General features: G+C 42.2%; 2 protein-coding genes across 2 annotated transcripts in view; both read right to left on the bottom strand.

Moving 5' to 3' along the window:
* LOC310925069 (NACHT and WD repeat domain-containing protein 2) lies at positions 1-11,415 on the bottom strand (the record flags this gene model as incomplete). Its single annotated transcript, XM_083886937.1, has 10 exons — positions 11,329-11,415; positions 11,157-11,245; positions 10,133-10,240; positions 8,923-9,120; positions 7,470-7,608; positions 7,271-7,389; positions 6,611-6,961; positions 6,421-6,522; positions 4,203-4,992; positions 1-3,119 (listed from the first exon to the last, which is right to left on the bottom strand). Exons 1-10 carry the CDS (start codon positions 11,393-11,395, stop codon positions 1-3), a joined length of 5,082 nt encoding a protein of 1,693 aa, XP_083743063.1. The 5' UTR covers positions 11,396-11,415.
* A 4,020-nt stretch (positions 11,416-15,435) lies between these two features.
* fchsd2 (FCH and double SH3 domains 2) overlaps positions 15,436-16,053 on the bottom strand; it is a gene marked incomplete at its 3' end in the record, with an annotated part of 52,710 nt that continues 52,092 nt past the window's right edge. Inside the window, exon 20 of the mRNA XM_083886936.1 lies at positions 15,436-15,528. Within this exon, the coding sequence (XP_083743062.1) occupies positions 15,436-15,528 (93 nt within the window). The remainder of the gene's footprint in view (positions 15,529-16,053) is intronic.

Below are 16,053 nucleotides of genomic sequence, written 5' to 3'. Positions count from 1 at the left end.
TTATAGCCATTTAACATTTGGGGTTGCTAAGGGTAACCAGGTGAAGGATACTCTATCACAGGGACATTGTTTTAAGTCACCTGTCGTCTTTTCTCTGCACCTGACCGACTCTTCCCTGTTGCTCATGACATCTGAAACAGAATACACACCTACAGACCCGTCCTCAAATCCCACATACACACACTGCTGCTTACACACAACCAAACACAATGGGTTTTTAGACAACCACAAAGTCCCGACTCTCTCCCCATCCGCGAGTCGTATGACTGTGAGCACGGGCCTCGTGTGCAGGTCGCGCTCACAGATCTTCTCCCGGCAAACGTAAGCAGTCAAACGCCCAAATCGGTCCATGCAGGCTTTAACAACGGGACCATTCGCTTTGAAGGAGCGCAGTCTGACTTGAGACAAGTCCAGCAGGTTGACAGTGTTGTTGTCAGTGGACAGTAGCGTGTAGCTCCCGTCAGAGGACACTTGGAAGCTTTGTGGCTGACACTGAATCGTACAGGGCAGCTGGAAGTGCTTGCACAGAGTCTCCTCCACTACCTTCCAGGTGTACACAGCACCAGAAGCGGTCATCACGACGACGAAGTCTGGCTGCTCCGAGAGCGTGTGGAAAGCGACGACGTGCTCCGAACTCTGGGCGCAGGAGAAACGTTTGCAGATGGAACCTGACCAGAGACTGGCAGCTAACAGGTCACCCTGGTGACAGCCGATGAGGAAGGTACTCTCAGGAGACACCTTGGCGTTGGAGAGGTGCAGGTGTATGCTGCACACAATGCTCCCCTGTACCAGCTTCCACACGTGAGACAACCCTTGCTCGGAAATGCTCACCCCAAAGTTATTATTAGGCGTGATGAGGATATCTGTAGCTCTGCTGCCGCTAATCCGCAGCATGTTCTGACCCGTTTCTGTCTGCCAGATGTAAATTTCCCCTCCCGAGAGAGTCACAAGGTGGATGTTGTCTGGAGAAAGGCACAGTTTCTCCACGGGGGCATCATGTTTGAAGTTAGCATGTGGAAATCCTGCTGTTAAACTCCATCTCCACACCGTCTCCGACCCATCTGTGGTGTAGAAGCGCTCTGCACTTTCCTCGACCACCACTTCCTTCACTCCGCACCCTGTTTTCGGGGCCGTACCTGCGACGTCTATCATCTCAGAGTCCCACGCCGTCAGGCAGCCGCCGCGAGCGACGCAAATGAGATCCGAGGCGGTTCTGAAGAGCGCGTGCGGCTGCTGCCTTGCTTCTAAGGACAGGACGCACTCCCCTGTGCTAACCTTCCACGCCAAGACAAGTGAACACGTGTCTAACACGGCGAGGAAAAGATGGCCGCCGTGAGAGAGCACAGCTCGAGTAAAGGCCCTTCCTTGTGGAGCCAAGAACTGGTCCCATAGCTCCCAGTCACATGTATCCCACAGTGACACCTGGTGAGACTGACAAACCAAACACATCTTAATTCCTTCAGAGTAATCGTGGTTTAGGACGTGTCTCGATTCACCTTCAGTAAATCTTTCTTTCGCAAGTCTCGGTGGCTGCGTTTTGGTCGCCACATCCCATAAAGTTACATTCCCAGTCCTGTCAAAACATGCCACCTCTTCCACGCTCTTGTCTTCAGAGACAACGATCCATGTCACCGCGCTGTGGTTCGGGTTCGCGCTGCTGCTGAGCAGACGACAGGAGTCTGTGTCAAATATGGAGACTGTGCCGTCCTCCTGCCCACAGTACATGTAAAAGCCATTAGATGAGCAAACCAAGCAGGTCACAGAGGTCTGACACTGGAAATGAGTAGTTGTCTTACTGGAGACATCAAACACACTCACACAACGCTCATCCTTCCACCACATAAATATCTTTCTCTGACATTCAACAAACCCAGTGATTTTGTTGTTTGGAGCTTCCTGGCGTGAACTTGGTTCCAAAGTGTCTTTAACCTCTTGGAGGTTTTCTGGACCCGTCACATCCCACAAGAAAACCTTGTTGCATTGTGTGTAAAGCAACAGGAACCGGCCACTGCTCTTCACCCCAGCAAACTTCAGACCCTTCTGCTCGCAGTTCAGTGACATTTTCGCGACATCGCATCCAGAGCCTCTCCAGATCCAAGCGGAACCGTCGTCTGCGATCGCTGCAACAATCCCGCACGCCGTCCCTGCTGCTTCTGCTACAGTAAAGTCACACTTTAAACGCTGAATCGGCGGAACAGAAGAAGGAGCAGGACAGAACACTAAGTCTAATCCATGTCCTCTTTTTCTCCTCTCCTCTCTGATCTCCCAGACATAACCTTTGAGCGCAGGAAAGTCCTCCAGATAAGGGAGGAGGCTTGTTTCCATCACCGCAGGCAGCTGCAGAGGTGCGTGCTGCAGAAAGTAAGCTGAAGACTTCAATGTTCCTGCAAGCAGTTGTCTTTCTCTTAAAAACTGAAACTGTGACTTGTCGCTCTGCAACATGTGAACCAGATCTTCAAGATGACCTCCTTGGACCATAGCCTGGTGAAACCCCAGCGACATTAATAATCCCTGCTCCAACTCCTCCCATCTGCCACTCTGTTGCAAGTGATATTGCAATTCTATGACTTTTCTCAGATGTGTAGAAGAACAAGTGAAGATAAAAGGCTGCGTGTCTTTGTATACTTTCTTTTTGACAGAGTTTGGTCCTAATTTCTGCTCAGGAAGAAGTGGTTTAGCATTTCCACGAGCCCATCGGCCACTAAAATAATCTGCCAACTCTGAGTGAATCTCCCTCCTCGCCTCTCGAGCGCCTAAATACCTCTTAGCCACCACCAGCTTGAAATGCCTGCTCGCCCACAACGACACACGAGACCTCACAAAAGTCCTCCGGATGAGAAAACGCCGCAAATCCAACAGGAGTCTCTCCACGTCTATTTGTAGGACCCTCGTCCTGAAGGAGCGACTCTCTCCGCGCTGAACGCCCACAGACAGCAGCTCATCGTTGGTGGACAGGAAGTCAGCGAGCTCCACCTCAGTGAGCCCAGTCCTGGAGAGGGTGAGGGAGGAGACGGCACGAGCCACGAGAGAGGAGCCATGTTTCTGCTCGAGGTGATCGAGGAGTGCAGAAATTGACGCGTGGATTCCACTGGGGAGAGTTGACTCGGTCACATCTGAATCTGATGATGGAAGACAATGAAATACATTGGTTTACTTTTTCTAGGGCATTTAAAAACCTCCAAAAAAAATGTTATATATCAGGTTATCACCAAGAGGAAAATACATGCTCAGTAGGTTTTTTGGCTATTCCAAAATTAACTCAAAACATAACTGGAGATATTCAGGGTTTTTATGCTCTAAAAAAATATACATTGGTTCAGAGAACCCGGTAACACTTTAGATTAGGGAACACCTATTCACCATTAAGTAGCATACTAGCCCTTTATAAGTAAATATTAAGCACGTATTAAAGGTCCCATATTATGCTAAATCAACTTTTTAATCGTTTAAATCCTTATATATGGGACTCTGGAGGTCCTATCAGTCGGCAAAGTGTGAAAAAAAATGACTCACTCATGTATTTGTGGTCCTGCAATTGTTGTCTCGCAGAGCTCCGCTTTGTCCGTAAAACACGCAAGAGTGCTGGCGAGGGCAACATTATCCGAAAACCGGAAGTCCGTGAAAAGTTCTATTCTTGGCTCCACAGTGCAGCACAGAGTTCTACACAAACTTCCAGCCTCAGAGGATTTATCTGTCCAGTGGATACATGTTATATATGACGGCATTTTCCTAATGCTAACTGCTGTTAGCTCCCAGTAGCCTCTGTGGCTGATGTCATTTCCTGTCCCTTAAGTTTCGTTTTACTTTTTTTTTTTTTTTTTTTTTTAAAGAGCTACTACTAAACCGAGCGTCCTGAACAGGGCTGTTTTGTCAGGGTGATTGAACTGCTGTGGTGCTTCATCCTTATGATATTTTGACCAAAGCATGTCACAGCCATGTTCATTAGGACACCAGGGAACTAGGGTAACGTGGAGAAATAGGGTAAAATATGAGACCTTTAACACCTTTTAAGGAAAAATCTTAATTCATGTCATAATAGAAGTAGAATAAGATTATGTAGAATGAAGTGTTAATACATGCTAACATGTATAACTTCATTACTAATAAAGGGCTATTCTGCTACTTATATATTTTAGTCAACACCTAGTTAATGTTGAATATGTGTTCCCTAATCTAAAGTGTTACCACCGTATCATTCATACCAGAGTGCCAAAGCGAGGTGTGTACATGCAGTAGGCGAGCATACAGTGTCAGGCAACAGGAAGTCACTGCCTGGTTCACCAGCGCCTGTTGTCCTGATGTGACCCTCCTTCCTGAACTCCTCAGCAGTGACGCCAACAGGTTCACACACTCCTTTCTGTCCGCCGGTCCCAACTGTACACAGACACATCCCATCTCCCACTCGCTGCCCTCTGATACAGTGTTTTCTGGACTGGATTGTGTGTATTGTTGTTTGACGGCCTCTAGGACCTGTGTTCGACTGGAAGAGACAGTGAGGATTAGTCTGATTCCAGGTGGGAGGGGGGACGGGAGGCTCTCAATGATTTGAGAACAAACAAGGTCGCTTTCAATTTGATCCAGGCCATCGAGGTTTAGAATCAAAGGCTGTTTGGAAGAAGGCAGACGGGACATGAGGAAGGAGAAGTGTTCTTTAAGCTCAGACAGAGTAATGTCAGGTTTTAGGAGGCCAGTATAACAGTGTGGGCATTGCATTGTACACAGATTTAGGTTGGCATCAAAAACGTAGTCAGTGGTGGTGGGTTCATGGTGAGAATCCAGAATAGATTCGGTTGTGCAATCATTTGAGTTGTAGTCTTGGGGGTCAGTGAAGGTGTTGAAGCTGAGACCATTTTTGAGGGGAGAGTCACTGTGGTATCTGTTTGCTATTTGATAACACAGGCTGGACAACAGGTGACACGGGGACCGCAAAGGTTCCAGGTTGCAAAAATAAGTGATCACCACAGGATCGCTGTCCGGTAGCCATGACTTTATCTGTGCAGAGAGACAGAGAGACAGGACACTCATTTGCATGTAGAACATAAGTCACGTCACTGTTACTGGATGTTTTCTTTACAGCTGTTTTTTTTAACATGTGTTTATCCTGCTTACATCCTAAGATTGTGGCTAGTTTAGGGTTAAAAACCAATGATTGTTGTGATCTATTCAGATGTTCCATTCTTAGTCTGAATAGATGGTGTGTTGAGGTCCTGATCAGTGACCCCCTTCCACCTGTTAGAGGAGGTTCAGCAGACTGATGGCCCCCTAAACACATGGCTTTCCAAAGTATGTGATGTCAATTCAGTGCAAATTTATTGAACAACTTTAATTTCTTTTGGGACCGCGGACATCTTTTTAAGCAAGATGGACTCTTCCCAAACAGATCAGGAGCCAAACTGCACATTTTCCTGCCTGCGTCACTAATCTGCTCCCTCCACCAAGGACGAGAGGCAAGGTGAGCCAAAACACACAAACGTCATCATGGAGGAGGCCAAGCACAGCTCCCACCTGAAGTGAGCTACAATCATGAGAGGTCAGGGCGAGCAGGAAGAGGATACTCTATCCTCAACACAAAAAGGTGCCTGTGAGGATCCACTTTCTACACCCCCCAAACCCCACCCAGTTCACCATCCGCTGTGATCATGTTGTCGCCCCTCGTCCACCCCTCTTGGAGTTCACTGACCAAATGAACAAGCTGTTCATCCCTGGGACACAATTTACTCCCCGGCCTACTGCAACTTTCTCTCCCCTAATGTCCCTGCAACACTCTCGGCCTTCAGTAAAGTTAAGATAATATCTTAACCACCCCTCCCACACAAATGCGTCAGACTCATCCTCCCCAAGCTGATTAGATTTTTCTCAGCACATTAGATTTTTCTATGTCTGACTGCTGAACAATGCCCGCACATTATTCACTGTTGTCGACAGACTGACAGTATCTACAGTATCTGTCCCTCCTGACCTGCTGTCCAACAAGTCATGCAATGATTTTGGAGCTTTTTTTTTTTTTTTTTTTACAGATAAACAAATGTATTTCCTTGCCTGTAAAGAACTATGAATTGCCTTGTGTAAGAATGGGGCTAAACAAATAAGCTTGCCTTGACCTAGTCAATCAAACCATATGAAGCAGTGATCTGTTGGACTAATGTATTGACATTTAAAACTTATTTTAATTCTGTCTGTGTGAGCATTTCAAGCTAAGAATAAGTGACTTGTTCAAATTATTAATGCTGAAGAAAGTCCACCTTTTCAGTTGACTGCTGCTATTATTCTCATGGACGGGAAAAACAGGTGATTCTGTCAGTGTTCACCACACTAATCTCTGTAGCTGTATTTGTAGCATGTATGTTATTGTTATTGTTATCTCATTTAATTAAACAAATTGTTCACTTCAGTTTCATAGACACGAGTTAAACATTTCACCTGTTGAGCACTGTGTGCCAGCAGCACCGTCTTTCCTGTGCAGGGCCCTCCTAAAACCAACAGTGGGCACTGTCGGTCACGCTGCGTCACATAAGCTCTGATCTAGAGCCAATGAAAACAAACATCAGTCATTGTTGTCATTGCTGACTTTTAGCTTCAGAAACAGTCCAGAAAAACAGCTCTCCCTCACCTCTTCCTCCTCTGGTCGAATGACGTCGTACAGCTGAGACAGAGAGTCACACAGCTCCTCCTGCTCAGACTGCTCTCGGCTCAGAGCATCGACAGGCTGCTTCCGGTCGATGGCGTCCAACCTGTTCACGCTGTCAATCAAGCCCATGATATCAGAGTGCACCTGCTGACACAGGGAATTAGCATAGCTCCGCCTCCTGGCTGTGGTGTAACCGTAGCGACTGTCACACTGTGTGGTGGTGGTGTAGACCAGATGCTGACAGGAAGCCACGAGGTCTGGGAGGAACTTGTCGCGAAGCTCTGAGAGGAGCTGTCCATCAGTGGGTGCTGATCCCAGGTCAGAGGTGGCGGCCTGAAAAGGTTTATGTGCAGTAATGTAAACATATATATATATACAAATATTTTAGCACTATTAACTGTTATTTTATTCAACATACTTAATTATATGTAGCTGTACTATTTTAGTCGATAACAATAAACATTAATATGCAAAGTTATGATTGTGACAGGCCTTGGTTATCACATGTTCAGCTATATCAAACATGTTGGTGACATTATGTGATTTAAAAAAAAAAGGTATTGAATGAGGGGTAAATTAATGCTAAAGAGAAAGTGATAGATGACATTTTATCTCCGACTGTGGCTGCTGCAGTAAATCCACCTGCTCTTTCTCTCTCTCGGCTTCGCCAGTGACGACCTTGTGGATGTAGACCAGGCAGCGTCTGATAGTGTCATCATCAGGACGAGTGTCTAATGCAAATCGCAGATCTGTGTCGAGGACTAGACAGAGAATGAGAAATTAAATGATACATTAACATCCAGCCACACACACACAGACAGACCTAAAATGTGTGTCTCACCTGATCTGTAATACGTGACGGCCTTGTCTGGAGACATGAGACCGCTGTGGACACACAGACTCACACCGGTCTGAAACACCTTCTTCAGCTCTTCTTCTGCAGCCTTCATCTCCTTCTGCTCTTCCTCACTGAGCTCTGACTGTTTAACAAAACAGCAGAGGTGGAAAGTAAAGAATTACAGTTTCTCACGTTACTGTAATCGAGCAGGTTTTTTGTGTACTTGTACTTCTTGAACATTTTAAATCACATCTGTTGGTATAAAAAATATAATATATATACATACAGGACAGGTGAATGAGGAGGACAAGTGAATGATAAGGACAGGTGAATGATTAAGGACAGATGAATGAGGAGGACAAGTGAATGAGGAGGACAAGTGACTGATGATGACAGGTGAATGAGGAGAACAGGTGAATAATGAGGAAAGGTGAATGATGAGGACAGGTGAATGATGAGGACAGTTGAATGAGGAGGACAGGTGAATAATTAAGGACGGATGAATGAGGAGGACAAGTGAATGATAAGGACAGATGAATGATGATGACAGGTGAATGAGGAGGACAGGTGAATAATGAGGAAAGGTGAATGATGAGGACAAGTGAATGATGAGGACATGTGAACGAGGGGGACAAGTGAATGATGAGGACAGGTGAATAAGGAGGACAGGTGAATGATGAGGAGAAGTGAATGATTAAGGACATATGAACGAGGAGGACAAGTGAATGATGAGGACAAGTGAATGATAAGGAATGGTGAATGATGATGACAGGTGAATGAGGAGGACAGGTGAATGATGAGGGCAAGTGAATGATAAGGACAGGTGAATAATGAGGAAAGGTGAATGAAGAGGACAGGTGAATGAGGACATGTGAATAATGAGGACAGGTGAATGAAGAGGTTAAAGCATTTGTGACCTTTGACCCATTTAAACTGATTCATTATGTGTTTACATATTTTATTTAATTTGTAAAGGTTTGCCTTTAATTAAAAACAATTCATGTGAGATTTGTGTCCCTTTGTCCTTTTTGCGCGACACAAGAAAGAACCATAACCTTGCTAAAAAAGCAACTAAGTAACTTTTACTCTGAATACATTTTAAATATTAAATTTTTTTACTTTAACTGGAGTACATTTTTAGACCAGTACTTTTACTTGTACTTAAGTAAAATGTCATTAAAATAGTGTTACTTTTACTTGAGTAGAATACTTCAGTCGTCTTTCCACCTTTGCAAAACAGTTACAGTAGCATGGTCTAATACTGTAGCTGTGTGGTGAAATAAATAAATACTATTTCTCCTGATCTATACCTAAGATATGATCACATTGTCAGTAATTGTGCTTTTGGTGACAAAGGAACATAATTATTTTTGAGGAAGTGTTTTATTTGATCAGTCCTTTACTTCTATAAAGTAGGATTAAAGGTAAACAGTGAGTGAATCCTCACAGTGATTACCTGAGGAGAGCAGCTGTGTGTGTGTGGAGGCCTCAGGCAGTACGAGGGAGGGATGGTGTTCTCGTCCCTCTGGTAAAATCTCTCCAGCACCTGAGTGCTGACGCCTGCCTGCTGACTCTGCTGTAGCAGCAGCTCATACTGGGGCACGTCCACCTGGACGGGTACACTGACTGCTCCATACTGGTGTCCTACCAGAGCCTACACACCACCACCATGTGGACACAGAGGGAACAGCAGCATGCACTTTAAAGATTGTTGAGTGAGTTATGAAGCTATGGAGCAACTTCAGATTTTGGGAGATGATGTGTGCTGAATCATTATTAGGGCCTGAGCACGAATGTGCCGGGGGCAACGACTCCTGGCACAAAGTGTGAGGAACCTACTCTTCCTGCTGAAGTTATTATTTTTCTCCGACGTTACGCTCATTCATGAGGGGCTTAACGTGCATAAAAAACTCTTGAACACTTAGCACGGAGATCGAGAAAATGAAAAATGCGAATGCGGTTGCATAGGGCCATAGCCCATTTCGTAGCCCTAGAGCTCTTTAGCACCCACAGAAGTCGGGTCATGGTCAGACAAAAGTTGTCGGATCAGGACGAAATTTGATGAATCTGTCGGGCTAACTCCAAAGTTTCTTGAGGACTTTTTTGGGTATTTTTGACGCAAGAGAAAGTGCCCAAAATTGCGTTAAATACAACATTTTGGAATCCAAGTCACACAGATGTTCTGATTTTAACCAAACTTGGTACACTTGTTGCTCTCATGATTCCAAACAAATGTTTAATTTACTAACTCATCCTAGCACTTTGGGCTAGCTGCGCCAAACTCAGTCCATATGTTCCAGACAAGTTAATGATTAAAAGTAGTCAAAGTTTGTTCAAATTGTCTAAAGGCGTGGCCTCAGCGCTCCGACACTGAAGTTAAAATGGCAGGAAAACTACTGTAAAATTCCACTTTTTGAAAGCTTTAACGCAAACAGAACTACAAGAAATTTCTCAAAGTCCCGAGTTACGGGATTGTTTGATTATTGTGGCAATCAAACCCTGTGACTTTCTTATTATGGGACAATCTGTCCAAAACTTTCAAAACTTTAAGGTTCACTTACAATATTAAAAAAGCTCAAATTTGACAGTTGAGCACTCATTTTCATTTACCGTTCTATTGTTCTATTGTTCACTCCATAATTCCACGATTCCTCGTGTTCATTTACCAGTAAATAAGGTCCGGCTGAGCTCTCTCTGCATTCTTTAATCAGCTGCTGCCTGGTGCATTCATCTGGCCAACAACAGGGATCACTGGATTCAAATGGGTCTATCACCTGCACACAAACACAAACATACACAACATAATCCTGACTGATATTTCAGTTTATGAAAAGCACACACAAGAGTTGTAATAGCAGTTGTAGTTTGTAGTGGCTAAATAAGGTATCATGTTCTCCCTCCTCTGTAATTACATGTGCTGTTAAACAGAGACGGTACAGTGTGTGTGTGTGTGTGTGTGTGTGTGTGTGTGTGTGTGTATCCAGTTCTCTTTTATATTCAAATAAGATCAGATGAATTGAATGTGCCTCAGGGAAGTAATGTCACAGATTATAGGACACACACACACACACACACAGATGTTTGCGCAGCATTCGTCGTGAGGACACGCAGACATAATGCATAATGCCCTAGCCCAGGGGTGTCCAAACTTTTTTTTAACGAGGGCCAGATTTTCCAATGGTCCATTGAGACCTTTGTTTTTAACAGTAAAAGTTAAATAAAAAATGCACGGTTTTATAATTATTTAATTTCCTTTGTCATAATTAGAATTTTTAAATAGCAATGTAACCAAATCTAAGCCACGCAGGAGTGGAAAAAATTGACTTTCACATCTGGAGTTAAATCAGAATCAGAATCACAAACAGGTTTATTGCTACGTACGATTGAATTTTACACACTATATCAAATAAATTAAACAAGGTTTAAATTAAACTAAAACGTTATTTAAACTAAACAGAACATAATCATCATGGGCCAGACTTTGTACATGCCTACCCTAGGCCCTTAAATTATTTAATTAAACTATTATAACTAATCAATGTCTAACCCTAACCCTAAAAACAGGTCTTAATCCTCAAAAATCCTTTTTAAGGGTAAACAGTATGTGAGGACCAGCTAGAGTCCTCACTCCCTGAGGATTATATGTTTGTTGGTCCTCACAAAGCGTGATAAGCATTAGGTTATACTCACCCTGAGGTCCAGGCCCCATGTTTTTCTGCAGTGCTCTCCAAGTTTGGGGAAAACACTCTCCCTCAGAGCTTTGCGCTCAAAAACGCTGTCTGCACACAGAAAAGGACACGTGTGTATCGACAGAATAATTAAGAAACACACACACACAAACATGAACATGTATAGCACTTACCCTGTGGGTTGGAGCACAGGTAGAGTTTCACGCAGGATGAGCGGCAGGTGGAACCTGGAGGAGACATGTTAAACACAGAATTAAGACTAAATTAAAGAATGGAGACCTTCCATAGTTCTCCGCTTCTCTTCTGCACTCTTGCTTCTCTCTTCCCTCCGGATACACTCAGGAAATCCTTGTGTTTATAGTGTGCTGCCACGATCACGCCCACTTCTGACTGGAACATCTACACAACACACATTAAGCTGCACAAAAAATTGCACCCGTCACACAAAGACACACAAATAATTTTTCCATATTTTTTTTTTTTATTAATTAACATTTGTACACAATAAATACAAACTTTTTGTTTTTGTACAGCCAATAAGTAATATGCAGATACTTTTTGTCGTTATTGTCGCCACGGCAACAGTCTGTGAGAAGAGAAAACAAAAGAGAGAGAAGGCCAGTTGTTCCACCACACGGTTCATAACAGCAGCAAATGCAGCTGCTGCAAATCCAAGGATGAAAAATGCAGAATTATACAATACTTTAAAAAAAAAAATAAAGAAAAAAAACAAAGCAAAGGCTCGTATCAAATAATCCAACACTGTGAGAATCACAAAGGGGGAAATAATTCTGTTCAAGCGTCATCAACTTTGTCGATGACGAACTAACAGATTTGGGCATTAGTGGTGGGGAGAGGTTCAGTGGGACATAAACCAGAAACTTCAAAACAAGTTTGAACACCGATATAAGATAAGATCTCAGAGAGATCGAGGAGAGGCTGTCGTCGAGGTCGAGGTCGAGCTCGACCCCAAAGCCAGTTCCTACAACAGCGCGATGGAGCACGCGGTGGGAACTAAGCCCAGCATGCTTCACTGTGGTACGTGTGGATGCTACACAAGCGTCGAAAAGAAGAGGTTTTCAGTCTGTTTTCACCATCACTTTTTCTTCACATTACATTCAATGCTCCAAGATGTGTCCCAACGCTATACATCGCATTAATATTAAGCACTTTATACCAGTCTCTGTTGTGGTTTTGTGGCTAATTTACTAGGAAATGAAAAATACTGTGAAACTGTGAGATTGATATAATACCATCATGTTTCCTGAAACTATCAGGAAAAACCCTAACAGTCATAATTGTTTCCAATTTTGAGGAGCTCCTTAATTTTCGCTGTGTGTTTGCTACATGGTGAAATTATGGGGCACATCCTGAGCATAAAACACAGATTTGATCACAATCCCAGCTTTCTCCTCTCACTTTCAAACACTTAGGCTTTTCCAAAGACCAAACAAATGCATTTTTTTGTTGTTGTTGTTGTTCATTGCTTATAGGAAAACAAACAAATTATACTGTCCACAATAAATCTCACCAGCTCTTCACAAGAGTGGCGAGCTAAAAGATACCCACCACACAGCATGAGAATGAGAAGAGTGATGATTCTGTCACTGCAGTCATTCGTCATTTCTACATTTTAATGCTGATATGTGACAATGCTGCTACTCTCCAGGGAAGGTATCAATAAATAAAAAAGTGCTACGCTGCCCTTTTGGCAAGGACTTGGATTAGGATTGAAGGTTAATTGGGGGAGAGGGGGGGGGGTATAAAAAAGACAAAACACAACATAAATGTCCTCTTAGGATGATGTATACGCCTTTTTTTCCCTTCTTCCATGTTAAATTAAAGCTGAAATGTGAGACACCAGGAAAAACATTAAGAAAAAATGAAATGAAATGAAATGGAAATACTTCAGAAAAAAATACCTGTGAATATAATGCATCAGCGAAAAACTATATATATAATATATATATATATATATGTATGTATGTATGTATGCTTTAGGGTAAATAAGTAAATGTGGGGATCTGATCTGTCATACAGCTCACGATGTGGTTAATAAAATCTTCCCGACCCCACGGTACTTTTAGTGCATGTATCGTTACAAATAAAACTCATTTTCATTGTCACCACAAGTGAATACCAACAATTCCAGTGGCCTTTGAACGCACCACTGTCATCCACAACCACAGAGAGAGAGAGCGAAGACGTACTGTAGCATCGTGCGCACGGTGTGAGTTCTTAGACGTGAGATATCAGCGGGGAGAGCGGGAGGAGAGGTGGGAATAAGAGGAGCAGGGAGGATCCAGCCTCCTTTTCCCCCCTTCCTTTCCTCACCTCTCGTTTATACTGTATTTACAATGCTCTCTCAGCATAGAAGATAAGAACAAATCTTCAAAACTACACGGTCTCATCCGCTCGGCCGAGTTACGTCTTTATCAAACACTGTGCATAACGTTCCTATGACAACAGTAATGTACTGTACTAATAACACATTGAATACATACTGTAGGATGATAAGGACTATTATAATGGTGAGGGAGGGGCTGGAGAGGAGGGTTCTGTGTCCACACACACACACACACACACACTTCTCTGTCCATTTAATTCAACATCCAAAACACTTCAATCGTGGCAAGTTTGGACTCATTTCCTTTGATTTAGTGTGATGATGATGATTTATGGAGCCATAAAACACTGAGAGTCAAAAAAAAAAAAAACTTCTTCTTTACCACCAATGAGATTTAAAAAAAAAATAAAACTGCAAATTTATCCAAATTTGTTCATTTGCACACATTTAATCATTTAGGCTACCTCCCTGTTTTAGACTTTCTCCTTTGTAATTTTTATACTCTACAACTACTATACAAAAATATAAACGCACAATCTTGAAATGGTGAACAAAAATAGAATGTCATGACATTTTCTCAGATTCTTGATGCATTTGTTTATGGAATGATTCGTTTTGCTCAAACCCAGTAGTCCAGTGTCACTTGGCCACTCCTATTGACTACAATCTCAGATTTAGTATTTCAACTCGTGAGAGTCATGGAGCATGGCAGAGTGGTGGTCAATATGTGTGACCAGTACACAGACACTTTTGGATACTTACTGGTTACTCTGTTTTGTCACATAAAAATAACTACAAGTTTTTCTTCGTGCGTTTATATTATTGTTGAGTTTATGTCTGTCAAATTCTGTCATCACTGACATTTGGATTGAAATGATGTGACTGAAACTCATACAACATGTGTATGCCATGCTCTTGAATGGACCTGGGGTAATAATAGAAAATAGCAGGACAAACAAAATAACTATTAATTAAGATTTTAACGTTATACTTTTATGTTATACTTAAAAGCGTAAGAGTAGGTCACACTAAATATGTGACACTATGGGAAAAATGTCTCGTTTTAAAACTGCATACATGTTTCCTGTATTTTCTGGACGTGATAGAGGAATAATGTCACTATAGCATCGCTAAAACAAATCCAATGTTGGCCTGAGACCTTTGGGGAAAATCATAAATAATCATAATTATATGATTAATTAATTATACACGTATTCATTTGTGGAACAATGGAGACGTCTGCGGGGCAATTTGCCCAACTAAACGTATATTTGTAGGGAGATAATGTACTATAAATGAATAAATAGGTGCAAAAGAAGTTAAATAATAAGTGTAAATTATTACAATTAAAATGTGCTATTTAACTAACATAATTAGTTATTTGTCGAGTTATATTTTTGATTTGTCTGGTCACCATTCACTGTATTTTTTGGGCAGATTCTGGGCTCCAAAAACCTTTCCCATGCTTAGTGATTATTTGTAAGCAAGAGGAAGAAAAAATTAATTTCAACAACAAAAAACTCTGTATGATGATATCTCAAACAAGATAAAGGTAAACTTGCCCAAGTCTCATCCTGGCCCCGTCCAAACATACTCCCCTTTCTTGCTGCTGCTTTGACTGTGCTCTGGTTTGAGGTGAAGATTTAAGGCAAGAATGGAAGGATGTGGGAGAGAGCGATGAGATGCAAGACTGCTGCATTTGATTAGGAATCTAATACAATTATTTAATTGAATACGTTATCTGCTATTTTTCCTCCTCCGACGACGACGGCGGCGGACGCTGGAGGGGGGTGTGTGTGGGGGGGGCGGGGGTCGACGTGGTTCAGTTCAGTTTTTTTTTCTTCACATCACTTGTATTAAAGCTCTTTTTTTTTTTTTACTTCAGAGCTGTTTTCGGTTTCCTCAGCCTGTAGAAAAAAGTCTGTCAGTCATGTCACACCAGCGTGATCTCCACCTCCTCCGTCTTGTCGTTCTTTTCTTGCTGCCTCCGCGGGTGCTGTTTCGGTGGAGGAGGCGCGGCTCGAACCTGCAGCAGAAAACAAAGAGTTCCGGAAAGAGAAAAATGTATACATATATATATATATATATATATATATATATATATATATATATATATATATATATATATATATATATATGTATATATACATATGCATATATATATATATATATATATATATATATATATATATATATGTATATATACATATGCATATATATATATATATTGCATGCTTTACTATGTATAGACTGTAAAAATGTAAATCAGCCAACTAGTACAAATGTGTGAATAACATCTTCATAGTTCATAAATGACTGTATCGGACTAATATCACATTGTGGAAGGTAAAACAAGCTAAAACAAGCTAAAACAATCTATCTATCTATCTATCTATCTATCTATCTATCTATCTATCTATCTATCTATCTATCTATCTATCTATCTATCTATCTATCTATCTATCCAACCATCCATCCAAGTCAGGTACAAAAGTGTGAAGCCATTAAGATTTTTAAAAACAAATGATACAGTTTTAAAAGGAAGTCTAAA

Source organism: Microchirus variegatus (genome assembly GCF_963457635.1).
Source record: "Microchirus variegatus genome assembly, chromosome: 3".
NCBI lineage: Eukaryota > Metazoa > Chordata > Actinopteri > Pleuronectiformes > Soleidae > Microchirus > Microchirus variegatus.
This window is presented reverse-complemented; position numbering and strand designations above follow the sequence as displayed.